The sequence below is a fragment of the Nesoenas mayeri genome, assembly GCF_963082525.1.
Source record: "Nesoenas mayeri genome assembly, chromosome: 4".
Taxonomy (NCBI): domain Eukaryota; kingdom Metazoa; phylum Chordata; class Aves; order Columbiformes; family Columbidae; genus Nesoenas; species Nesoenas mayeri.
Genome location: NC_137540.1, coordinates 50,075,474 through 50,101,675, shown reverse-complemented (window position 1 = coordinate 50,101,675; position 26,202 = coordinate 50,075,474). Strand labels below are relative to the sequence as shown.

At 38.9% G+C, this 26,202-nt stretch overlaps 1 protein-coding gene across 1 annotated transcript; it reads left to right on the top strand.

Moving 5' to 3' along the window:
• Positions 1-213: 213 nt before the first annotated feature.
• OCIAD1 (OCIA domain containing 1) lies at positions 214-17,551 on the top strand. The gene is made up of 8 exons (XM_080344329.1): positions 214-322; positions 1,081-1,165; positions 4,917-4,970; positions 5,450-5,497; positions 9,629-9,758; positions 11,891-12,096; positions 13,477-13,626; positions 16,404-17,551. The coding sequence occupies exons 1-8, from the start codon at positions 272-274 to the stop codon at positions 16,439-16,441; spliced, it is 762 nt and encodes a 253-aa protein (XP_080200455.1). The 5' UTR covers positions 214-271; the 3' UTR covers positions 16,442-17,551.
• The last annotated feature ends 8,651 nt before the right edge of the window (positions 17,552-26,202 follow it).

Sequence of the window (26,202 nt, the reverse complement as noted above, 5' to 3'; positions counted from 1 at the left end):
CCGCGGCCCCCAGGACCTACCCCGAGGCCCACTCGCGGGGCCTCTCCGCCAGGTTTCAGCCCAGGGGAAGGCCGCGGAGCGCGGATGGCGGAGTCAAAACCCGTCTGCTACCCAGGCCCCAGAGAGGAGCACCGAGGCCCCACGCCTCTTAACGGGGCCGCTCGGTCCCGCCCGCCGCCGCTTCCACGCATGCGCACGGAGCCAGCGGGGCGAGCAACGTCGTGTTGACTTCCGGGTCAGCGGCCGTTCGCGCTGCTCTCCCCGCCCCGCCATGGAGGCCGGGCAGGGTCCCGGCGGCGGGGAGCTCGGCGACTCGGCCGAGGTACCGGTGTTCGCTCCGCGGAGCTGCCCGTGGGAAACCGCGGCAGCCTAGTGGGGCTTGGGGTTGTTTCTGCTGGGGGTGAGGCGGCAGGATGGGGGCCCGGGCAGAGGGATTCCTGTCAGCCCTTTGCCCGGCCTTGCCAGGAGCAGGGTTGCGGGGACGGCGCCTTGGAGGCCTTGCCGGTGGCCTTGCCGTTGGCCTTTCCTAAAGGAGGGCGTCTGTGCAGGCGTGCTGCCCGGTACAGGTGGCCTTCGCGCATCTGCCCTTCCCCCGGCCGGCGGTCGGCCAGGGTGCCCGGTCACAAGCCTCTCAGGGCACCTCTGGGAGCAGCTCCTGGGCTGTTGGCACAGCAGCTGGCCAGCCCTCACTGGGGGTGTGCACGCAACTCGCAGTGTGCACTTAAAACCCTGGCAAGTATTTTTGAAAGGGATTTAACCAGCTGTATGAACTCCTCAATCTGGAAGGCTGGTTGCAAGAAGCAAAGCAGGTTTTTCTGAAGGAAAAGGAGTGAGCTGCGTTAGGATTTGATCCTGCTCAAAATATTTTCAGCGCTCTCATATGATTTGTAGAAGCATTGCATTTTTTAAGTTACATGTTTCATATGACATTAACAGACAAAGTGCACCAGTTCCTTAAGTGTAGCTGTGTGAAAGTGGAGACACTGCAATGTTTGAAAGTTAGACAAAGTTTTTACTTGAAAAATCCCCCCTTGAGCTTTCTTTTGCTTATTCTTATCTATTTTATCTCCCTAATGAAAGAGGGAAGTACCTAAGCCTTATGTGCCGACAGAGGAGGAAAGAAGGCTCCTCAAGGAATGTGCTGAAGAGAGTGCCCGCTATAGAGGTAAGTTCAGTTTACTGGTAAACTTGGTTTGCTTTTCTTCCACCCTTAGATTTTGTTATCTGAGGCATTAAGGAAGGAAGGCCCAGGTCATTATATCACAACAGTTCATTAACAAGCTTCATGTGGTCTAAAATTGCATGTAAATGTTGATCCATGTAGGATTTACATTTGTTAAAAGTTTGCAGGACAGGAATTTTGTAAAAGGTGCAGCATGTTTTGTAAGGTTTATGCTTTATAACAAGATCCCTTCACATTTTAAATTAATATGCTTATTAGAAGTCTGAAAATAGATATAACTAATGAAGTCTCATTTATTTCTATATCTGAATATTCTTTTTGTTAGTTCTCTATTTTTATTTTCAATTGTTGTTGTTGTCTTTAGAATAAAAGAATAAGATAGTTTAGTTTAGAAGCATTGCTTTCCATTTGCTGGAGATCTGTGAAGAGAACAACGTAGAAGTAGTCGCTCATCCCAATTTTTGGAGAAAATTTGTGTGTCTGTGCATGGCCAGACTTTTGGGCTTTTTCCCCTGTAAATAAAATCTAAGGTTCTTAGGCATGATTCTTCAGTCAGTAATGATTTCTGTACTGCAGCTAATATAAAGGAATCATAAATCTGCATTGTTTTCACAGAGTACTTTGTGTCTTGTTTTATTTGAAATATCAAGGTCATATTGTTTTTTTTTTTCATGAAACATTGAGAACTGATTGCATTACTTCTTGTTTCTGTAATCCAAAGACATACCTGTTTTTCATGGACCTGGTCAAGAGATTTGACCAAGCCTTCTGATGAGATTGTGACCCACTGTTTGGTCACACACTAGTAGATGTCTGCTGGTGCTGATAGGTGGCTTAGCAGAAACCAGGACAGATGAAGAATTTAGCAGCTGATTCGCTAAATTTAGCACACTGGGACTCTGATTTCTCCTGGCACCCAGTACTTTCAGGGGCCATTTCTATGGCATTGTGATTTTGAATTAACAATTCAAAGTCTGCTTTATGTTTCTCCATTACTTTGACATTTTCCTCTTCCACTTTTTTTCAAATCCCTAGAAAACTTTAGCTTATTTGCTAAAATCTAGCCATTTTCCTGGTATTTGTATAAGTGAAAAGAGTCAGGTTCATTAGTAATAAGATGGCAATTGGTTATGGCTTATTGACAGTCTCTCTCCTGGAAGAGGGGAGGGAGTTGTTTGTTCTCTTGAGGTGTTCTGAGTTTCTGGTTTGCCATGTAACTTGCTGCCTCATTGACCTTCATGCAGAGACTGAAGAAAAATCTCAAAGGTATGGTTGAGAAGTCCCTTATTAGTTTCTTGACTGATTTCACTTCAGGGAGCTACAACAGTAATGGAAAGAATTTTTTTTCAGGGGTCCTGTTATTTCAGCAGAATGGCCTAAGGCCTGTTGCTGTTTTCTAGGTCTCCTGTCTTTGTTTCATTGTTCTGCGTTGCACGTACCTAGATTGTTGTTTTGCCTGTATTAAAGGCATATTATTTGAATAGCTCTTTGCAAGAGGTGTGGGCTGCCTGTGTGACTGCCCTGATATTCTCACTTCTTATTGTATCAGCTCTTGTTATTCACAGATCTTACTATAAATTTGTGTAATTTCAGTTTGTTTATTCAAGTTTCAAGCTGTACTAAATTTTTGCCAGTTCTTACAAACCCTCTCTGTTTTGCTGTAGTTTCTACTGACAGCTTCTACTTCAGAAATGCTTGCTAGTAATTGTATAATTCAGTTTAATAGGTGCTTTACTGGTATTGTGGGGGTTTTTTATCACATTACCATATAAGGTAAATTCTAATACTGTAAAATTCACATTACAATCTACAGTTTTTGCTTTGCAATTTTAATCTTGCTAACAAAATCAAACTAGATCAATATGACTTTTTCACATAAAAGCTTTTTGACTAGGGTACATTACATTCACATCCTTAATTATGTGCTGTTGATGTATCTGCTTTCCATTTTGCTTCCTAGGATTTGTTTTGTTCCTGAAGCAGAAAAAGTACTTTTTTCCCATAGCAGTGAAAAGTATTTATCTTTTCTGATTTATTAAGCTGCTTTTGGTTTGGTTTGGTTTTTTTCTACACTTGAAAAATTATTCATATTAATTTTTATGTATGAACCAAATTTTCATTTACCTATTACTCTCTTAATTTCCAGTTACCATTTTAGGCCATTTATATGCTCACATACTAGCAGCTGTTTCCCCGGAAGTGTGTGACCTGCTTTTGATGTCTGTTATATGTGTGTTGGGTCCATAAATAACTTCAAACCTGGAAGGGTAGACTGAAGTCCTCTGTAAAAAGTTATTTTGTTTTCAAACACCCTCCCTTGTTTTTTTGTGGGGTTTTTTTGGTTGGTTGATTTAGGGGGGTTTGTGTGTGTGTGTGTGTTTTGGTTTTCCTCTTACAATTTATTTTGCGTGAATTCTGCACCGCCATTCTACACCTAAGAAAATCTGGAAGTCTAAATTTTGGAAAATCTAGGTCTAGAATCTCTAAAAGCATCAGGGTTTTAAACTTCAATAGATTGGAAGATGTTATTCTCTATAAAGTGTTACTTTAATCTTGCTTGTGAACCAAGGAGCCAGTACTTTTTCTTAAAGGTGACACCCAGTCATATTTTACCCTAAAATGCTGGTTGGACTTCTAATCTACTTTAGATCTGTCAGAATTTGTGAAGGAATAAACGGTTAGTTTACGAAGTATGTTTTAATACTGTGCTGTTCATATTCTAAAAATATAATTTATCTTCAAATATGAACTTAATGAACAGATCATGTGCATCAAAACACTATAAACATGTAGTGCCATTGAAAAAATTTCTCCACTAGGTAAAGTCATTGAGACTTTTTGTAATATCTACATTTTCAGACTTGCTTAAAATGTGATTTCATTATGACATATGTAAATCTTTACTGCAGTGAACTTTAGTCTTCTGTCATGCTCGTTATTTCAGTGTCACCGTATCTCATGTGGGCATTGTGATCTTTACAAATAGTTTAAAAGTTAATCTTCCCAATATCATAATTATCATTGCTTGAAATAAGCATTCCATTTGTTTCTTGCCATCTTCAAATGCTTCTTGCCACATGAAGTCTTTCAATATGATAAAAACTGATTGTGATGGGTAGTAATGCTCTCCCATGTTTATTGTCTTCTCTGCATTCCTGACCCTACCCTGAGTTGTATAGTTTGATCCGTAAGCTACAGAAAATGCTGCCCTGTTCTTTAATGTGCTGGTGATTAGAACCTAATTTACCTAATTTTAATCAGTGTAGTTTATATGTCTATTAGAGTTAGACTTTTTCCAAAGTTCTTACATTAAAACAAAATCAAGACTTTTGGTTATCAACGATTTTTAGAGGTGCTGGCTTCTATGTAACTGCCTTTCATCCTGTATAAGTGTGTTGCTTCTCTGGTTTAAAGTTCTGCATCTTGATGCTGTTGCGGTTGTAGCTAGACCTGTGATCTTGTCCTTATAGCTTTATCCCATCCGGCACTGGCTTTTGTGTTTTAGGAAGCAGGAAGTCTAATGAAGACAGGATGACTCATTAACCACTACTGCATAATTTGTAGTGGAACTTACAATCTGGAACTGCGAATGTTTTGTAATTAATATACAGTTTGTTAATTATATATATGGTTGTATTCTTAGTAAGGCCTAGCAACTGTTACTGCATATTTGTTAAATGTAGTTGAAAATATTGAAAATAATGTTTTAAGTAGCTTTTCTTCTTCTTCACAGCTTTTCCTTTGGCTGCAGTGAGCATGCTTGCTACTAGTTTCTTAATAAGAAGAGGTAAAGTGTAAACATGCTTTGAGTTAATTTGGATTTGCTCAGATTAAATATATTTCTGCTGCTAATAAAGTTACTTTAACAAGATAATGTCTAACCTGCTTGTAATGAAAAGAAGTTCAGACTCTAACTACATGACTTGCAGTTCTTAAAACTAAAGAAGGAGCAAAACTTTAAAGTAAAATCAAATTCATCTTCATTTTATGTTGTTTGGCAAACTCAGTATCTCAGTGATTATGAAAGAAAATGTTCTATAGTGTGTAGTAATACTGTGTGTGATATTAAAGAAGTAGTTCTTAGGTATTTATAATTTGGGGAGAATTCAGATGTTAGGTTTTCTTGATTATTCTTCAACATTAAGTCTAAAAGAGTAAGTGCTACCTATGAACATAACTACAAACTAACCTACAAACATAACTGCAGTTAATGTTTTTCAGTTTAATTCTTATCTTATTACTAATTATTTTGATGCTTATTTTCAGGTGTTTTACGAGATAGCTCAAGATTTGGCTCTTTTACAAAAGTTGCATGTAAGTAAAAGCTACATATAAATTCAGCTTGTATTTTTGCCTTCGGTTCTGGAGTCTGTTGCACAGATGTAATTCCCATGAGACCAGCTGGCTGATTCACTGTGACTCCACTCTATAGAATCATCGAGTATCTCAGCTTGGAAAGGACCCATAAGGATTGTCAAGTCCAACTCCCTCTCTTCGTGGGAAAGCCTAAAACTAAACCATATGACTAAGAGCATCGTCCAGATGCTTCTTGAACTCTGAGAGATTTGGTGCCATCACCACTTCCCTGGGGAGCCTGTTCAAGTGACCGAGCACCCTCTCAGTGAAATAACCCCTTTCTTTTATCCAATCTAAACCTCTCCTGACACAGCTTCATTCCATTTTTTTTGTGTCCTGCCACTGGTTACCAGAGGGAGGAGATCAGCAGTTCCTCTGCCTCCCTTGAGGAAGTTGTAGTCTGCGATGGGGTCACCCCTCAGCCTTCTCTTCTCCAACCTGAACAAGCCAAGTGACCTCAGCTGCTCTTCTTGCCTGTGAGGTTCTTGCCCTTGAGACCTTTCACCAATTTGGTCACTCTTCTCTGAACACACTCCAGTAGTTTGATGTCCTTCTTGTATCGAGGTGCCCAGAACTGCACACAGTGCTCCAGGTGAGGCTGCACAAGTGCGGAGCAGAGTAGGACAATCACCTCTCTCGCCCGGCTGGCAATGCTGTGCTTGATGCACCCAGGACATGGTTGGCGTCTTGGCTACCAGGGCACACTGTTGACTCATGTTCAACTTGCCATCAACCCAAACCACCAGATCTCTTTCCATGGGGCTGCTTTCCAGCTTCTCATCCCCCAATTTGTACATATAACCAGGATTACCCCATCCCACATGGAGAATCTGGCACTTACGGAATGGTAGAATCAATGCTTACGCTGATGTGCCCGATGATAGGAGTAAATGATCTGATATATCTGATAAATAAGTTCCACCTTCTTGCAGTTAATTCTGTGTCTGCAATGTTTTAGCTCTGTTTCTTAACTACAACATCTCACACTGCAAGAACCCATCCAGTGTCAGAGGTAGAGCATTTCATTTGTTCACCATCTTTGAATTTGTGCAGCACTTTTCAGACAAGTTTTGTTTACAGGCTTTCCGTAAAATTGTAAGATTTGAAATGTGCTTGACAAGTATAAGAATTTAAGATTAAAACATTGTAAATAGATATTGTACAAGCTTGCTTTAAATTACTTTGCCAGAGTATACCCACCCCTCCCTTCCTAATTTGAAGGTCTTTATTCATGCATCTCACTTGTCCCATTCAGGCTATTTTAGTGCCTTTTTTCCTGGACATTATGTATGTACAATTGTAGGAAAAGAGCAATTTAATGTGAATGATTTTGGATTAAATGTAATCAAAAATGAATTAACAAATTAACCTTTTCAACGTAATCCATGACAGTAAAACAGGAAGTTGCCATCTTGCCAATCTGCCCAGATACAGGCAGTTACTTGTACAGTTTACTTCAGTGGGAAGAGGGTAAAGCCCATGATTTGTGGTGAAGGAAGTGTTGTTTAAGCAGATAAATGAATGGGAGAGACTAGGGCTGCCATTTGTTTATGCTAAATTCTACTTGCTTTCTTTGAACACCAAACAATGTTATAACAAACATTTCTACTAAATAATAGAATTCTATTTCCCTGATAGCTCTTAGAGATTTCTAGTTAAGGGCCATGTTCCTCCTGTTTAATAGAACTAAGTTTTGAAATCAAGGGAAAAAATAAGGAGCAGCTGGACCAGATCAATTATTCTTGATATTAAGGTTATATAAGCCAAAATACTTCTTGCTTTTCCTTTTTGATGTACATTGGTAGGTATATAGACTTTCATTTTATCCTACAGTATTTTCCGTAAGGTGTGCGTTTTGGTCGTTTTCCAGCAGGTAACTTCTTGTGATTTATGTGCAGTTTAAATACGGGGATTTTTCTAGGATGTAGCTGGAGGGTAAAAGGCCTGAATTAAGCAGGTTTCATTTCATCCTCATATTGTTTAGGTCGGATGCACCTACTGTCTACAGGATCTTCCTGAAAACTATTGCCAGGGACGTAGTTTACAGTCCAAATGATGTCTCCTAATTTAACTGCGCATTCTTCCTGCAGTGAAATCTGATTAAAGGAACCAATGCAGTTGTGGTTTGGTTTGTTGTTGGGTTGGTTTTTTTTCCTCCATGAGTTCTGACAGAAGAGCAGATGCAGTTCCAGGCACTGCTGCTGACTCATAGCTACCTGATGTTAAACAACAGTAATGCAGTTGAGACAGTTCTTGCTTTTCTGGTGTCCCTGCTCTGAGCATGTTGCTGCTGCATCTATTGATTACAATAACGGTCTGTGTCACTTCTGGTTATTAGATTCTTACTCTGAAGAGTATCCATGCCTGATTACAGTAATTGGTTTTTTATATCTAACCAACATAGCTGAGTCAGGATTTTTTAGTCTCTGTCTTGCATTTTTCCCTGCATTGTCCCTCTTGGTTTTATCTGGAAGTTGAGAGGTGTTTCATTTTCTAGGTAGGGATTTTCAGATTCCAGGATGTTCTCCCTATAGAAATTACTCATTACTTTCTTCAGTAGTCTTCTAAGCAGTCTGACAATTTAATGGAACTTCTAGTTAGTTGTGACTGATGCACCACATTGGCAGCATCCCCTTCAGCATAAGGTAGAGCTATTGGTCCTTCATCCCTCATTGGCAAAGAAGGGCGAGATCCATGTGTTCACCATCACGTTAGCTGTCAGCGGGACCTGGCATCTTCTGTCGATCTCTGATCAGCTTCTCTAAGGGCTTACAGAATACAGAAGCAGCAGAGAGCAACAGTATCTCACTTAATGTGCTAACTTTGAAAATGTGGCTCATCTGGCTGTTAGTTCTGTAGTAAGATAAACCAAATACTTCAGCCAATAATTACTTTGGGTGAAACATCTTCCAGAGAGATGCTTCCACTTTTTGTGACTGGAAAGCCTCAAGAAAATGATACTTTCTCTTTGCAATTTATGCTGCTTAGCTTTATTTTACTAAATATTTAGTTTAAATTCTTGTTGGACTGTTTTTCCTTTTAGGGGCTTGTAATTCTTCCCTTTGTGCATAGTTGTAGCATTTGAGATGTCTTCCAGTTTTGGTTGTTTGGTTTTTGTTTTTTTTTTTTTACCTGCTAAACAGCTACACCCTTACATTTCTCATTTGTAAACTTCACTTGTAGTTGTGGCTGTTCTCTTTTCCTTTGGGTAACGATTTTTAACCTCCTTTTGAAAATACAGACACTGGAACAGGGATCGCAATTTTGGTACCAGTACAGCAGGATTGGGTAAAATACCCTTTTGTATTGATTCCCAGTAATTGACTCTTTCCCAGCTTAAAGATGATTGATAGTCTTTAGTCTTTGTATTTAGAAAATACTCATTGCATATGAAAGAAGGATCTAGTCCTTTTCTCCTACAAAGTCAACAGACAAAACTTCTCTTAATTGCCATTTAATCCTTCATGGTCCTTCATACTCTATTTGACCCACTCTTAAACCTGAAGGAGCTGGTTGATGGAAATAATCGGTTGATGGAAATAATCGGTTTTAAGCCCAGAAGGAAGTATCATGATTTTTTCTTCTTATATCCTGTCTAGCAGATGAAAAATTGAAAGCATTTGCCTAGTGATTGCAAGGGTTCAGCTAATTCAGTAGTTTGCCTTTTCAAGATCTGACTATTCTGATGGATTAAATTTACTGCCTTTGTTTATTCCTGACTGTTTTGTCATATTTGATAGTTACTTTTTATTTCTGGATCTTGGGAAAAACTGATTGCAATTATTTTCTTTTTTTGTCACCTGTCATTCATCAAGTACTAGCTGAAATCATCTGATGCTCATGCCATGTGTAAATCATTGCTCTATGTCTCTGTTCAGTTGTTGCATTTGTTTTTAGTGCCCTTTGTCTGCAAAAGAACCAAAGAGAGATGGTAACTGCATCGTTTTGGTTTAGATCTAAACTGTTTGTTTGGGGTTTTAATTTAATTCAAGGTACTGTATAGTTTATTTGAAATTATTATTTTATAACTGTGATGAATGTTATGATATAGCATATAAAACCATCTTTTTTTTTTTTCTTTTAAAAAAGTTGCTGGAATGTGTGGATACCTGGCTGGAAAGATATCCTACTTGCCAATCTGTAGTGAGAAATTTAAGAAACTGAAGGATTCCCCAATAGGAGATGTTCTACGACAAGCTCAGAGACATAGTTCACATAAGTAAGAATTTAATTCTCTTTTAAATTTGAAACTTGTTCTTGAATAGGACATTTTAAACACTAACAGATCAAGACTACATTTGCAGCCCGCTGTACCTTCTCTCTTAACCCTATTTCCCCAAATCTACCGCTTTCAAGAAGCCATATCTGTAGCAGTTGGTCTAAACACGCATGTTGAGCTCATTACATACAGCTGATCACTTTGAGGAGTACAAAAAGAAACATTTTACTTGTAAATTCAGATGTTGTTTTCCTGTGGAATTTACTTACGGTAGTGTGACAGAAGAAGTTGCCTCCTTAGTTTAGAAGTAAACTAAGTTAACTGAAATAAAATAGTGTTACATTCTGGAAGTTTTTCCCATAGTTTAGTTTGATTGAAGTAGGAAGAGGGTGGAAATGATTTCAGTGTTTATCAAAGGAAAGAGCTTAGTAAACAATATCAGTGCAGGAAGAAGCATGGTGGTCAAACTTACTGCTGTTTGTTTAAATCCTTTACATCTGCAACAGCATTATGAGGTACATATGAGAAACTCATCAAGTTCTTAAAACTATTTCCTGTTTTGTTCCAACATGTTTTCTTGCCTCAAGTGGTTTTTAATTGCAAAGTACTTTCGGAATATCTCACTTAAACCCTTGACTCAAAACCGGGGGAAGAGCAAATGGATAGTGAGTAGGAGTCCTGCTACATATGTGCTAAGATTTGTTAAATGTTCGTAAAGGACTTGATTAAATTCTTAATTACTTTATAAATACAGATTTATGACAGATTTGTCTACAAGATTTACCTTTATTCTGAAAAGTTTGGTTTTTATGGCATCAAACATAATTTTAGGAATTACCACTTTATACATCTACTGTATAAATTCAGCTGAACTGGAGCTGGACTTGTCCCTTCACCCCCCCTCCTCTGGTTTCTAGTAAGAAATTGTCGTGGTCATTAACCGTGTTTACTCAAGCTGAGAACCTGTTTGAATGCCATCATCTGCGGCACCAATAAGTCCCTTCAACCTTTAATGGACCATTCCTTTGTATCTGTAAAATTTTATTTCCTAAGTGATAAATTCTCCTTTTTTTTTTTTCACTTGGTTGAATGATTAAATTAATTCAAATTGCATTATTGTCCATAGATGCTCCTCTCTTAAGCCAGCAATGGAAATCATTACATTTTCATGGTCATTATACGTCTACTATGTTAATGTATTTTGGTAATTCTGATTTGCAGGCAAAAATAGGTAGGGAGCTAAAAGATGAGATAGTTCTTTAAAGCTGTGTTTACATACACTTTAAAAATATAATTGAGGCAACAAGATGGTTTAGGTCTGTATGTTTTTTGTGAGAATCAAACAAAGACTAATTGCAAATGTTTTTCAGATGAAACTAAAAGTATAGCTAGGCAGAAATTTCAAGTAAAATATTAATAAATATTCTAGAGACATTCTAGTGGCACCAAGTGGTGGCATTCTTGATAAAGAGATGTGTCGTATAGTGGTTTGCAGGGCCATCCTGAGTATGTAGCAAATGCTTTACAATGTCACGCCTCAGTTTCCAGAATATTCTTTATGTGATCTTACCTTTCTCTCTTAAGAGAAAATGCATTGTTATTTCTGCTGAAGTCAGCTACTCAATAAACCTTCAGAACTTAATTTCCCCAAGATAGCTCTTCATTTTCCTTTTTTTCCTGCTGCTTGGTATTGATCAATTACTGCAGCTTCTAGTGATGAAGGGTTTTAAGTTGCAAACTCCTCCTCAAGATCTTTAATTGTAGTTCCAGGTACCACCCTGTATTTGTGTCTGATGGGTCTTTTCTGCTGTGAGGACTCCCTGTGGGAAGGGATTGTCTTTTTTGTCTTGTAAAGTGCAAAATACTTTGTCTTTTGTCTTCTGTTCTGGAGATTTTCAGGTATGCCTTAAGTTTGTGGGAGGAAGGGAAGAGTGTTGGGGAAGGGATTATATAGATCTTTGCAATGTAAAGAAAAAAAAAATATGCTCCAAACTTTAAGATGATAATTCACGTTGGAAATTAAACCATTTAAAGTAAGAGTATTTTCTTGAACTGCACATACTCTTACTCTTATAGTTCCATTTTAAACTTTAGTATTTCTGTATCTAATATTTAATTGCCTTATTTTCTAGTCGTTCTGGTCGGAAGTCTGAATTTTCAGACATGCCTTCTCAGTCATTTCCTGAATCTTCTCCAAGAGCTGGGTTCCCGCTTTCTTCCAGCTACTCGGATGATTATAGTTCAACAGATAGAGCCCTCTCCAGTTATGAACCTGTTCCATTCAGTGCCTCCCTGAATGAATCTTCACCTACAGGAATTACTGATTACACTGTTCAAGGTGTGTTTTGTCTTAATATTTAGCAGTTTGTGGCACAATGACTCTTGCCTTTGACTTAGATCCTTCTCTTACTAAACTATTTTCATCCCATGCAAACATCCGTGGTACAGTATAGTGGTTTTGAATGAAATAGCTTGAAGTTCCCAGAATTGTGTTTAGACAGAAGGTAAATGTATGTATTATTCTGTGTTCCAACTGCAAACTAAATATGGGGGTTTCTTCATGTTCTGTAGCTCTCATTGCAAGTAAAGATTGTAAATTAACTTAAAAGGTTTAATCTGTTGTGAAACTAAACCTGAAAAAAACTCAGCCTGACTTGAAGTTCCTTTTGATTGAAATTCAGATGAATGTGCCATCCTCTCACTGCACTAAATAGACTAATAGTCTGCACTAAATAGTCTTTACCAGGGGTCTGTCAGCCTCTCAGAGGTTATTTCATTGTCACCAGCAGTGGGGCTGTAACTGTATACTACAATAATTCAGTGACATTAAACTGTTTTTCATAATGTAACAAACACAAATCTTCTGAGAACTGAACGCATATTGTTCTGTCTGGCAACAGCTGATTTTCTCAGGGAGAACTGAAATGGTTTTCAAGTCCTGTTCTGTGCAGCTGTTCCCCTCCTTCCAGTATCAAGTCTCTCCTCAGCTACTGCAGGGGAAACATACAATTCGGAATTCAGGGCTCTGGTGCAAAAAGGAAGAAATTACTGTCAAGTGCAGAGTTTCATACGTTGAATTAGTTTGGATTTTTAAGTCCTTTATGGAAAAAGTTTTATTTCACAAAGAAAGCCCTTCCATGCAACTCAAGTTTAGTTGTACAAAAGTATCAGATGTGAATGTGTCAGTTGTAGTTACACTTCATCACAAATCAATAGCTGCTAGAACCTTAATTACAGAACCAAGATTTTGCATTATAAATGTAGATAAGAGGATAAAATGTTGATCAGGTGACATATGATGGATGTAGCCCTAATTCTTTGAAAGCAGAATTTAAAGCCTGAATGCAAGTCCTTGAGCTTCACTTAGATTTCTCTTCAGAAATCATAAATATATGAAATGTATTATTGTAATAAATTTTACATAAAGTGACCAGCACTGTTTTATCCCTCAACAACATATAGTTGTTAGGATCTCCATTGTGTAAAATGAAGAAGAATTAAATGCCAATCTGCCAAAGCAGTTTGACAGAATGAAAAGGGTAAAAGGAATGGATTAATTAAAGACGACATACATGCCCAGTTGCATTTAGGATTGCAGCTGTCATGCTGCTTTTCATTTGGGATTGAGCTGTAATTAACTGGCATTCTAAAATAGGTTGCAGCCAGGTTTTGGTGTGACGCCATTTCTAGCATTTTGGTGTTTGTCTTTTTTTTTCAGAACCTGCTCCAATTCCAGAAGAAAGTCGTAAAAAAAAAGGCATCACATATGAAGAATTAAGGAATAAACACAGGGAGACATACGATGTAATGCTACCACCGAAGGCAGAAACTCCAAGCAAGTTTTCACAGGAAAAAACAGCTAAGGAAGGTAATATACTGATTTACGGAAATACATAGTAAATTTAAATATTGGCAGTTATGTTTAAAATGGGTTAATTCTGCTTACCCTTTAAGCAATCTATTTTTACAGTATTTGCAAGTATCTCATGATGTGGTCTGGAGTTTCATATTTCAGATTAATTATTGCTTCAAAAGTATTGATCTTCTAATAGCAAATTATAATTCCTCTTCTCCAGCCACATTGCTCAGTGCCAGACTAAAGATCTCATAACTTTTGGTGTATTGAATGTATTGAGCAACCTCTTTCAACAAAGCATTCTCTGAGCTCAGAAAAATAAGAGTTTGAGCTATGGAAGGGGGTGTATGTTCTAGATAGCATTGTTCTCTCACAATAGAGCATGTGGTTGATGGTTTTGAAGGGGGAGGTATTTATTTTTATGAGTTGTTTCATGTGGAATTAGAGGATTTCTATAGAGGCATTGTTTGTAGAGGTTCATTTTCTACATTAAAACTCAAAAGAAGGAAACTGTTTGGCAGCAATATTGAGATTTGTTTTCACAGTGAAAAACAGAACTTTACATAGCAAAATAAGAATGCAGCATCCTGAAGAATAAGATGCCATTCAGTCAACTTCTGGACTCAGTTTTTTGAAAAGCTGACACAGAAGCAATTCATAATTGCCTGGTCTAGAAGTTTTTTATTTAGTGTGACATCTATGAAAATGATGTTGGCAAGAGGAACATTTTGCCATTTAACGCACTGCTGGACCAGTCAGCTTGAATTGTTTGGGTTTGTGCGCAGTGTCCAGTCTTGCCAATCACATTGCAAGAAGATTTGCAGGAGTAGCTCATGTCTCCTATGAGGCATAACAGGTGGTAGTAAGTATAGAAAAGTCTATTAATGCAAAAAGTTCTGAAGCAGTAATAGGAAGCTTTGGAACTGTGTTGCTTAAGAGCGTCAGTGAATTACTTTCTCCAGATCATCTCTCTTCGGCAAATCTTCACGGTCTTGAAATAAAAATTATAAAAAATTATTAGGTAATGATTTAAATCTGTTATTTCAAAGATGGAAGCCTTTTTATCTTATCACGTGCCTGTGCCAAATGAGATATTACAACACTATTGAAGCTGTAGTTTCAGATTGTTTTTAAGCTACATCAGCTGACACTTCATTGATTTACACACGTTTCTTTTTCAAGATATTTCTCCACAAATAGAAAGCCTGGACATGCCACTTGAAAACCATACACACAAATCTTAAAGCAGCATTTTGCAAACCTTGTCATATTCTGTGGCAAATCTTGTGGCTGTGAAATGAGAATATGCATTCATTATTTTCTTTTTAGTTATCTGAGGTCTACAGAAGGCCTCCATAAAATGTTGATCAAATGTGGCACTCTGTTATGTTTCTGTGTTCTGTTTGATGGTCATACTTTGAGAACAGAACTAAACTGAGCAGTGCATGAGATTCGTAAATAAACTTTTAGGAGTATCTCTTCATATTTTCAGGGAAAAAGAGTAAGGAAGGATTACAGAAGTTCAGAAATGTTTTAAGAGTGGAAGCACATTTAAATCTACAGTTCAGGGCTTCTGCTAATGTTGTGGGCCAAGATCTAATTTAGCTTCTCGTGTCCCACTGGACATGTTACTTGCTGAATAGCCGAGTCCTTCCCTTTTGTTCCTCCTCATATCCCTGTGTTGTAGGAACCAGACTAGCAAATGGGAGACAGTGGTTTCTGCAGGAGGGAAAACAGACCATGCTTAAACCAGGCTTAAGCAGCTCTAACTTCCATCTGCTCGAACCTTCTCTATTCATTGTAGCCGTACAAATCCATGCACTGGCAGAGTCATCTGGGCTGGACTGATTTCCAGGGAACGAGGGCAGCCTGCTCAGCTGCCACGGGTAATAGAACTGGAAATCAAATGGTACTTTGAGAGAGCTGCTCATTGTGCCTCACTGCAATACCAGTCAGCTTAACAGAGGTTTGTCCGTGCGTTATGCCAAGTTTGCTGACATCTCCCCGAAACAAGGACCACACATTCTGCTCTGTTCCACTGGTTCTACTGCAGATAGGTATTAATAATAAACAGTAGGCTTAGGAATTAACCTGCAAGTGGATTTGTCAAGGGGTGGCTGACTGGTGTCAGCCTTCCTACAGGACATACAGATCATCCGTTGCCTTGTCAGTGGTGGCGTCTGTCACAGCCTGCTTTGCAGCTAGCTCACTTGCAAGAGAGCATCTATTCACTTTCTGGCCGTTGTTCACTTAAGCGTGACATATTTCTGAATAAATCCATTAAGACCAGTACTCTGGGGTTTTTTTATGCTCTGACTCACTCCTATGCTAAAGGAAGCTGCCAAAGAATAATGGCTGAGTAGTTTCCTAGTAAGGATTGCTGAGGTTTGTTTGTTTGTCTTTGAACGTGTTTTTAACTATCCTGAATCCATCTAATTGTGCACGTAACTGGATTATGTAGCCACATTATTTATCGTAACACTCCTTGCCTGTTTCCTCCAATTGTCTTGGTTTCATCCACATTACATTTGTTTCAAAGTAATTACAAATTCCATGGAGCAGGAATTGGCACAGTAGGCCTCTTGACTGAATATTAATTCATTAAAAAATAATTATTAACAAACTCTTCTCTGCATTCAAACCAGCTTTAATTAGATGTCTGTTGTGCTCTGACTGACACTCCCCATTTAAAATGATAACGCATTTCATCGTACTATTGGCACTGTACAATATAAACTTTTGCTGTTAAAGTAAGTCATACGTGACTACTTTTTTTTTCTTTTCTTCAGTTAAAGTAAATAAATATGGAGATACCTGGGATGAGTAAAACCGAATAAAGAACCGAAGAAAACTGTCTCCTGTCAGCTAACTTGAACTTCATCTAGATTAATCATGAGTATCGGCACCTTCAGTGTGTTCTGCCAGGCACAGCTATTAATAAATGAGGAGAAAATTCTGACTTGCTAGAAGATTGAAAAAAGAAAAGAACAAGTATTTAGGCTTGGGTTTTTTAATTTTGCATAAACGGCAAGTGAGGCTATTGTGAGGTGTCATGATTGTAAACCATTTGTGCTATTGTTTAAGAATGAAAAGGGTAACTGGCAATGACTGATATAAATGCATAGCAAAACGTAAAAATATATGTAAATAAATGCAATCACATGTGTTTGGAAGGGAAAAATATCAGAATCTTCTCAAGTTTTCAAGACTTGCATTAAAAGCTACCTGCAGAACTCACCTCTCACTTTGTTTTGTCTGAAAGCGATATGCCGGAAACCTCAAATTGTAGTCATGCTTGGTTAGTAATCTCTGGAATCATACTGAACTACCCAGGGAGAAAGGGCTGGGGAACCTCGCCAAACATGGAACTAAGCATACTTAACCATTTTTAAAAACTGTTTCATGGTGCCAGCTATATTTTTAGACTCATATTTTGACTTGTTCACACTGGGTCTCTTAAGAGAAGAAATTGTTTTGGAAGAAAATGATTGAATGAAACTGCAGATATTTAAAATAGCTGTGTTTAAGTGCAGAAAGTTTAAAAAAAAAAGTGACTTAATAGTTATTGTAAAGCTAAGTAAATTTTCTTTTATTCCACAAAATAAATTTTAATTACATTTAAAAATTAACTTACAGCTTAAATCAAACACCAGAAAATTAGTCTGACTGCTTTACTGTGGACATTCCTAAAAAAGCCTTAAAGTAACTGTTTTCATAGTTTCTTAAAACTCCTAAAAATAAGCAGATGCAGGAGCAGTTGAAAGGAGCCAGTAGCATTGTCCTTGAGTGTGTTGTTACTAACATGTGTGAACACAGGGAGGGTTGTGAAAACGTGCCTCAGCTCTTGGACAGCTGGTCAAGCTCCACCAAAACTCCCAGTCTGGAATGTTTCTGTCTTTCCCCAAATTCACAGGCATGTTTCGAGTCCCAGGTAAGTACAGTCTGGCCTTTCAAGGGATTTGTTCCTATTGAAGTTGTTTGGAACACATCTACATTAAAGAGAAAAGTGTAAATGAGAAATAGCTTGACTGGCTTAATGAAAATCGAGCAGATTTGCAGAAGCCTGGGGGAATCATACGTACTATTCCAAACCAAGCCCACAAATTTCTTGCCTCCTTGAAATGCAAGAAGAAATCCTGACTTGTCTGCTGTTTGCTGGAAGCAGAAAAACTTGTTTTCCCCATGCTGGACTTGTCATTTGGCAGCTCTCAGCGAGCCTCTTGGTGAGACACCCGCTCAGCCTGTACCCACTGCAGGATGCACATCCAGCTCGGCTCCTCAGCTGTCACACACACGTCAAACCTTTCACAGGAAGGCTCTGCTTGCAAGCCAGTCTTTCTGACTTGCAACCAGCATAAGTTATCTCTGTCATCTCTTCAGTGAGACAATAGCACTATAAATATCCCTTCACTTTTTTTCAGTTTGGTCACCTATTAAATGTGTAGAGATCAACAAATCATGTTTGGATTTTAATCTCAGGGCAATAAATGGCACAATTTGCATCTCATTACTATTTCAGGCTCTGGCCATGGGTCTGTTCATATGGGTTTGCACAAGTTCAGCTGAGCCAGTGCAGGTTTGGACACAGGCATGTCTTGAGTTTACACTTTAAGTATTTTCTTTGCTAACGTAAGAACTGGACACAAGCCACCAGCACCAGGCAAAAGTTTTGAGGCATCTTTGAGTAGCTGCGTTAAAAGCCTGAACCCAGGAATACCAGGGGCTCTTCAACATGAACAACCTTGGCCAAGGCATAGAATTCTGGCTTGTAAGATCATCAAGTGAATTACTCTCCCAAATAATGAGGAAAATAAAACAACAAGCATTTTTTTTTAACTGAAGTAAAGCAATCTAACAAAACCAGAAATGTGTAACTGTTCAGGTTATAAGATGTGACAAGAAGTAGATGGATTCTTGGATCTGACAGTTACTGTGAGAACTGCTGGAGAGTAGATGACAATCCCTTGGGGAGAGCTGGCATGTATTTACCTCAGATAAATAAAAACATTATAATTCTTAAAGAATCAAAACATTAACAGCCATGATTCAAACCATTTGTGTCTGTTTGTTCTCTTCAATGCTAATGAATACCAGTTACTCTGCTACTTATATTGTTTTTTTAATACTTACCACACGTTTACTTTTTTTTGTTTTGATTGAGCAATTGAAAATGTCCAGAGATTTTGAGATACAGGACAATACACAGTAATATGTACTTTCAACATACAGTCATAATGTCCTCTGTTTAGCAGAAGCATAGCTTCGCAAAACTAAAAAGCAAGACTCTTCTATGAGCTCCTTTCAGAATGTGATACTGCAGTAAACAAAATGGGATGTATGATAAAGAGATTGCACAATCATCTGATAAAAAGGATATTAAATCGGATACAACTTCCATTTATCCTTGAAATGAAAAAAACCATGAAGATGAAAGAGAAGTGAAGAGTTTGATAGATTTCCTTTGCCAAAACTCAAATTATTTAGGATTAAAAATCCATAGCGTATAACCTTTCCGATGCTTTTCCAGTTGCTCGGTGTTGATGTAGAACTCTGTCTTCAGGATATGCGATCTTGGCATGAACTGCTTCTAAATCCAGAAATGTTCAATTCATTCCTTACATGGAATGCTATACATTCTTTTCTACTCTATCTAATCCACAGTAGAAGCACATTTCTAGTGCATTCGGGGTTTTTTTAATTAAGCTAAGGTTCTATATAAATCTAATGACTAAATAAATATTTTTGTTTGGCTTAATCCTGTAGGTTTAATATAATTGCTAATCTTAACTGTTTTAGGATAACAAGCATTTTTAAACAGTGTAGCTGATAGAGGAAAGGGTTAATTTAGTTGCAGTACCTGATGTTTAAACATCAGTGATGGATTATTAACAAGGTCTAAATCGTCTTCTGAATAAGCCACGCTAAGCAGAAATAATTTCTGCTGGTGCAGTGTCATGCAGCCAGTGTGTATGGCTGCATGCTTGAATTGAAGAGACAAGTGCATTTGTAGGGTCTCCTTAAGCTGTTCACCTTTCCTCTGCCCGCTGGACCAGGCGCAGCTCTGCGCTGATTTCAGGAGCCGCCTTGCGCACACAAGTCACGCACCGCAGCAGGAGCCTCTGCCGCCCGCGGAGGAGAGGGCGCTGATCGCATGTCTCGCAGCTACACAAAACTATGCAAAATGACTCCTGGATCTCCGTACTGAGAATGTCACAGTAATTTAAAGCCAACTGTGTGATGCAGTTAGTATTTTTCACCATGACAATGAAGCTTATTACTCATACTATCAGTACTATTTTCCTTGCTCTATCATTTTGTCTTCAAGAAACTTCGTCATGTTTTCCTTTGTCAGATTATCTGTTAATGTGTTGACCAGATTTCCCCTAGCATGTCCCCAGAAGACCTCTCAAGCCCTGTAGATTTTCAGCTGGCCTTAAGAAGAGTGTAATTTATTTCTCAAGGACCTCATTTTCTATGGAGCCCTATCAGAAAAAAAGCAAGGCAAAAAAGCCCAAACCCATACCAAAGCATGTGCACAGTATGGAGTAGATCCCTTTGTTCCCATGCCCACTCTTCCAGAAAAACATTAATAGATTTGTAAGGCAAAACATCCTGCTGTGAAAGCTATAATGATTCTTCATAATATGTCATAGATACACATATGGCACTATAGGACTTTACAAATCCACCTATTTTAGAGGTGGTTGGTCAAATGAAGTACACACTTGGGAAAACAGTACACTTTTGAAAAAGCAGCTTTCTAAGTAAAAAAGTGGTTTAGTATTTCCAAGATGTGGAACTACAGCAATACTGATGTCAGAAGCTGGATCCTTTTATTTTGTCTCTCTCAAATGGAGCTCCTGTGTGTAATGCCAAAAACAAGTTGGGTGCATGTTGGATAAGTGACCAGCAGCTCTTTCACTGCTAGAAACAGGAGGAAGAAGCTGCTGCTCCCAAATCAGCGTTTCTGTCGGAGGGACCAGAGCGGTGCCAGATCCAGCTGCCCCTTCGTACATGGACTTCAACTAAGCTGTGATAATCCTAAGCACACAGTTAAACTCTACAGTAAGCTCTACTCTCCAGATACAAATAATTAATAGGAAGCTGTGTACCGTCACTGGATTTTTTTTAGGCTTTTTGTAAGACCGTCCTGCCAAAAGGGAATGTATATCCTATTATTAGTACAAGAAACTACTAAGAAAAGTTTTGGCACTATATGAACAATACTTGATCCTTTGTAAGGTGAACTATTTTTCCTTCTGGAGATCTTTTCCCCTCTTATTCAAGACTGAAATGAAGATTATGGAAGCAGCTGATTACCTCGAATCTTTCCCTATTTTTTTAATAGGTCAGTCTTAAATTCAATGTATTCAACTTCTGCTTCAATTAAAACCAAATTCTTTAACTGACTTGTATGGAATGCATCATAGTAATTGTCAACATAGGCTAGCTCATTAAATTGTGCACGATTACTATAAAACGGCTGTACTAACTTATAGTTTTTAGAGGAGTCTTTGTTAATCATCAGAAGCTTGTCTTCCCAAGTAAAAAAATCATAAGGGTCTGGCCATGAGAGTACAGGAGGATTTGTCCAGCTCTTCCTGTCTCCCTTTTGCATAAAGTAATAATGTAAAATAATCAGTATGCATTTAAATGTTCCTTTCTGCATCATGCAGCACAACTGCTAACAACCCAACACCTGCTTTCTTCTGGAAATTCTCCTGTGAACTAGAAGGCACTTTTTTGTATTTCTTTGTGAAATCTTAAGAAGCTTAAGAGTTTAAGTCCTATAAACCATCCAATTCTAAAAAATCCAGCGTCTGTCTGACTCCGCCCCTAGAACACACATCCAGCCACCAGGAATATTCCAACACACCTGTAAGTCTCAGCACAACTAAAGTCACTTGGCTCCAATTTTATTAAATTAGGTAACATGGTACAGAATGTGTTGTGAGTCTTCCCTGTCCTTTCACAGCTGGTGCTTTTGGGAGAGGCAGTTAACTTAAATTTAACATTATTTTAAAATGTTTAAGTTATATTTAAGAAATATAGCAACATGATTACTACCTCATGATAAAGGTTTGTAGCCCAAGGTGTGCATTTGACTAGATTGCTGGTTGAGGAAAGCAGGAGAAATTGTATTTTAACAAAATTAAATAACAACCTTGTCAAAACATACCTGTTATTCCTCAAATCAAGCAGTATTATGTGGAGCCTAACGCCTGCCAGGCTTATAAGTTATTTGGCCATAAATCCTCCAAAGTACAGAAAAATGCTTTTAAAGATGCTCTAAAGAACGGCTTGCCCATAAGCTGTGCTTATTTGTCCTTTGTTACGCACAAATTTAGTGTTAGTACAGCTTAGACTCACAAACAGCCTTTTTTTCACAATAGTATCATTGTAACTCATGAACTTAGATCCACACAATTAGCTAAGCAGAGTATTGCCTCTTGCAAAGTATGGAAGAAATTAGGAAAAAAAAAAAAAGATACAATAATTTTTTTATAACAGCATATTTATTACAGGTAAGTAATAGGAAGCTTGAATAAAATCACATTTAAAGCAAAGTTAAGCAGCTAAGCGGTAACCCCAGGAGGTAACACTGACCACAAGAAAAACCTCTGCAGGTCTGACATAAAGGGTTCTGTCACACACATGGATCTCCTCAGCACCACATGGATGTGATGAGCTGCCCCAGACAGCCCAGGTGTGACTAACCTTGCTGCACGTGGTTGTTGTCACCTTGAGAGCAGATGTCAGGTGAAGGGGAAGTAGCTAAAACAGATCACCACACGAGTTTTGCTGTCTATCACAGCACACCTGTGATAACGATGTTATATTCAAAAGGAGGCCGACTTACCTGTGGCTGTGTAACCCTCCTGCCTGGACACCAAGTGTCCGCTCTGATATTGCACAGCTCAGGCTGCTGATAAACAGCTGTGGAAATGGTCTGCAGAAAGGTAAAATCTGTAAAATTAAAGCCCCTGTTGAGACAGTGGTTCTCAGTAGCTCCAGAATTTCAGAGGGCAAACACCAGGTTGGAAAGGTATAAAATCTTAAAGGAAAAAAACAAGGCAGTTGGTGTCACCTTTCTCCTCCAGCCTAGCTAGGAAAGACTCTCCAAATGCCTTATCGAGGTGGTGTGCATTTAGCCTAACAGCTTCTTAGACCCAGAATGTCTTCTTTTGTGTGTAGTAACCAATCAATAGTTACTTTGTACTTCTACATTTTACCTGTCCTGCCTGCAGAACCTCTTTGTGCCCAGGTAAAGATGCCCAAAGAAGCTGGCTCAAAGAGGGGGGCTAACAGTAGGCAGAGTACAAAAGCAAGCAAAAAGCCCCCACAAAAAACAGACTCCATTGACTGTCAGTGAAGCCCCAATTTTTCAGTAGCTGCACGCTTGCTTTCCATGTAAACACCATCACTGTGTTTAGGGGAAGTGTCTGCTTTATATTTCCTGAGATATTTCATGGAAGTCTGCATGTCATGCTGTTCATAAAGAGAATGGGCCATCTAGCTTTTTCTCAATACGTACTGGATTGCGTGCAGCCCATAAGCCATTCCAAAATACTGGATCTTCTTGTCCGTTATGAATGTGGCACATGCTTTTGATAACCCTGACAATGTGGACTTCTATGTAAATGTAGCCTATTAAAAGTTGGCTTAGCACAGTAACTGCAGTGTGACAATACCATAATGGACTTCTAGCTTAGTACTCCTAAAACAGTCCATAAACAAGGAGGCAGCACAGAGATGGAATAGCTGCCTAACTCTGCAAAGTCATTTAAACATCCTTGCACTCTTTCCCTTTGACATGGAAGACAAACATTCCAGTGTATGCCTTTTGCCTTGCTACACAAAGTATTGCCTGCACCCAACTACAATAGATAAATTTATTTTTTCAGCACTAAGAGCTAAATTGCACTGAAGGGAGGAAAATAAACCAAAACATGCTGAGAAGAGAGAAGAGGAAAGGAGTGCATTACAAGAAATTGGTATTTACTATGAACAGAACTAAGTAACATTATGCAACTACTTCAAATAAGCAGATTTACACCAAGCAAAAGTAATTATTTCTTCTTTAGAGAATAAAACCTTGAACGAAGAAGCTGATCCGTAAGATTTTTTATCATCTTCACCACATCTGTAAATGCAATGAAAAGACCTGTTATTTAGCTGAGTGGCACCTTGTTTTCGATTTGAAATGTGCAGCTTCTTGGTGATTTCTCTGAGAGCTCTGCAACGTCCCTGAGGATAGAAGACGTTACCTTTGGACCCATCAACATGAGTATAATTTTACCTGGGTGGTCCTCCTGGGCAACGCCAGATCTGGCAATGTATGCTTGGCATGGATAGTGGTGAGATGCACTCAGTAGGGTCTCTCTACATTTTTAGAGCATAGCATGCTAAATGAATAATTTTTATTAAAACATAAAAGAGGTTATGAGGTTATTATTTTCACTGCTTAACAACACAGAAAACAACATAATGCTTGCAGTATTTGTTTTCCTATGTTTCTAAAACCTGGCCATCAAAACTGATTTCTGGCTAATTGAAAATATCACACTGGTCTGAATATAAAGGCTTTTTCCTTCCAGCAATTAAAATTTGAAAGAAATACACTTGTCTGCCATTTGTTTTTAGACTACGTTTCTGACTAAGCTTTTTAGCCCTTCCAGAAAACAAGCAAGACCTAAGTGGCTGGTAGAAAGCGCAGCAATCAAAGTCTTTGATGAACAAGTGAGCTGGAACAGGGAAGAAGTTCCACAGCAGAAATTCCAGGACACACTGCAGGAGGCAAAACACCAGAGGGGCCTGTGGCACCTGCATTCTCCCCTTCAGACAGCTATGAGACTCCTTAGTATTTGGGACAATTTGGTATTTATTTAAAAGTGAATTGGTACTTATACACCAGAAAAAATATTGTCATCTCACAGAGGAAGGCTGAAAAAGGGAATGTGTTTGTACTTAAGGTTCAGCAAGCTCCAGTTCTGACAAACAGTGGAGGTAAATCCCACCATCAACATTTGATTCCACAACACAGGTAATTGCTAGTAAGTGACCATCCCCAATTAATACACTTTGGAGTCCTTATTTGAACCAGGTGGATACTGGCCTACATAAGGAAACACTTATTCAAGAGAAAATCTTTAAAAGCACTTAATCAGTGCAGCAATGAAAGGGCATCGTTAAGCTCACAACTGCTAATGGATTTAGGGTGTCATTCACTCGCAGCCATCAAAGCTTTGCTCACTCCCTCCTTCCTGCTGGCACTAGCAAGTTACCCTTCAGAAAGGCTGGAATTCCCTCCTCCTGCTTTCCTCGGGGGTCTGGTACCCAGCCAGAGCAGCGACATCATCTGGAGGGCCACAGCGCTTCACGAACTGCTGCCCATTTTGGCAGCTACCCTTTTAGGCGAGCCTAAGCCGAAGTGTGTTTCCTGCTAGTGGCTGAGCACTTGCAGCTCCTGATATAAAATACTCAAGTGGTGACAAAGCTGATTAGAACCAGGGATTTATTCTAATGGCTTCTTTCAGGACCACCCTTACTGCCCTAATGTATTGTTGCATAGTAAAAATCCATCCAAATCCCTCTTCTGGGTAAGCAAACAGGTTCTGCTAGGATATCCCCCCTTGTAGACTGTCTGCAGCCATGCACTTCAGAGCAAGAAAGGGACCATTATCAATATCCGTGTCTAAATTCCAACATAATATACGCCAAAGAGACTCAATCCATTTCTGCATCAGGGTTTTGTTTCAAGCTGCAGTCTGAGCCACAACAAACTCATGGGGCAGGATTTCAAACAGGCCCTTTGCTCCCCTCTCTTGCAGGCAGCCAAGCTATTTGCAAACACTTTCACACATTCTCCTGCCTGGGAGAAATGTAGGCCACAGCTTACCACAAGCACAATGTGTCAAAATGCTTTTAAAAAGCCCAGCTGCTGGCCTGGTTTTTCACAGACAAAGAGTGAAAGTGCTTTTAAATACCCTCTGCCTTCCACCCTGTAAAATCTCCTTTTTCCCAAAGGGGACTTTCCCCTTTCTGGAGTGAAAACATCCCATGGCCGTCGCCCCTGCCCCGGCTCCAGCACCACTCCTGTGCTGCCCTGGCCAAGGCTCTGGCCAAACCACAGCACTGGATGAACCTGTCCCTCCCCAATAAACAAACAAACCCACCCCCAACTGTGTCTGCTTTTAGATTCTCGATATTTTGGTGTATTTTTGAATATCAACACTGTCTATAATTATTTGATTAAGTAAAAAAGTTGGAAATTTAAAAGAGTTAGATTTGTTTTCACACAAGTAGTCAATCCAAATTAATTCCGATTGGGTGAATAAACAATACTCTGCTACAGCTACAACAGAAATTTCTAAGAAATGCGGGATTTAAAACTAGCATTAAAGGTATGTAAAGTAAAAATCAAGAAACAAACTGAACTACAGACTACAGATAAAGAGTATTTCCTTGAATAATGCTCAGATTTTAATCCATCATTAAAATCCATGTTTTCCACAGGTTTCAAACACGAATGCCACTTAACATGGAAAATAAAATGAGAATTTATATTTCAAGGTTGCCCACCTGGGA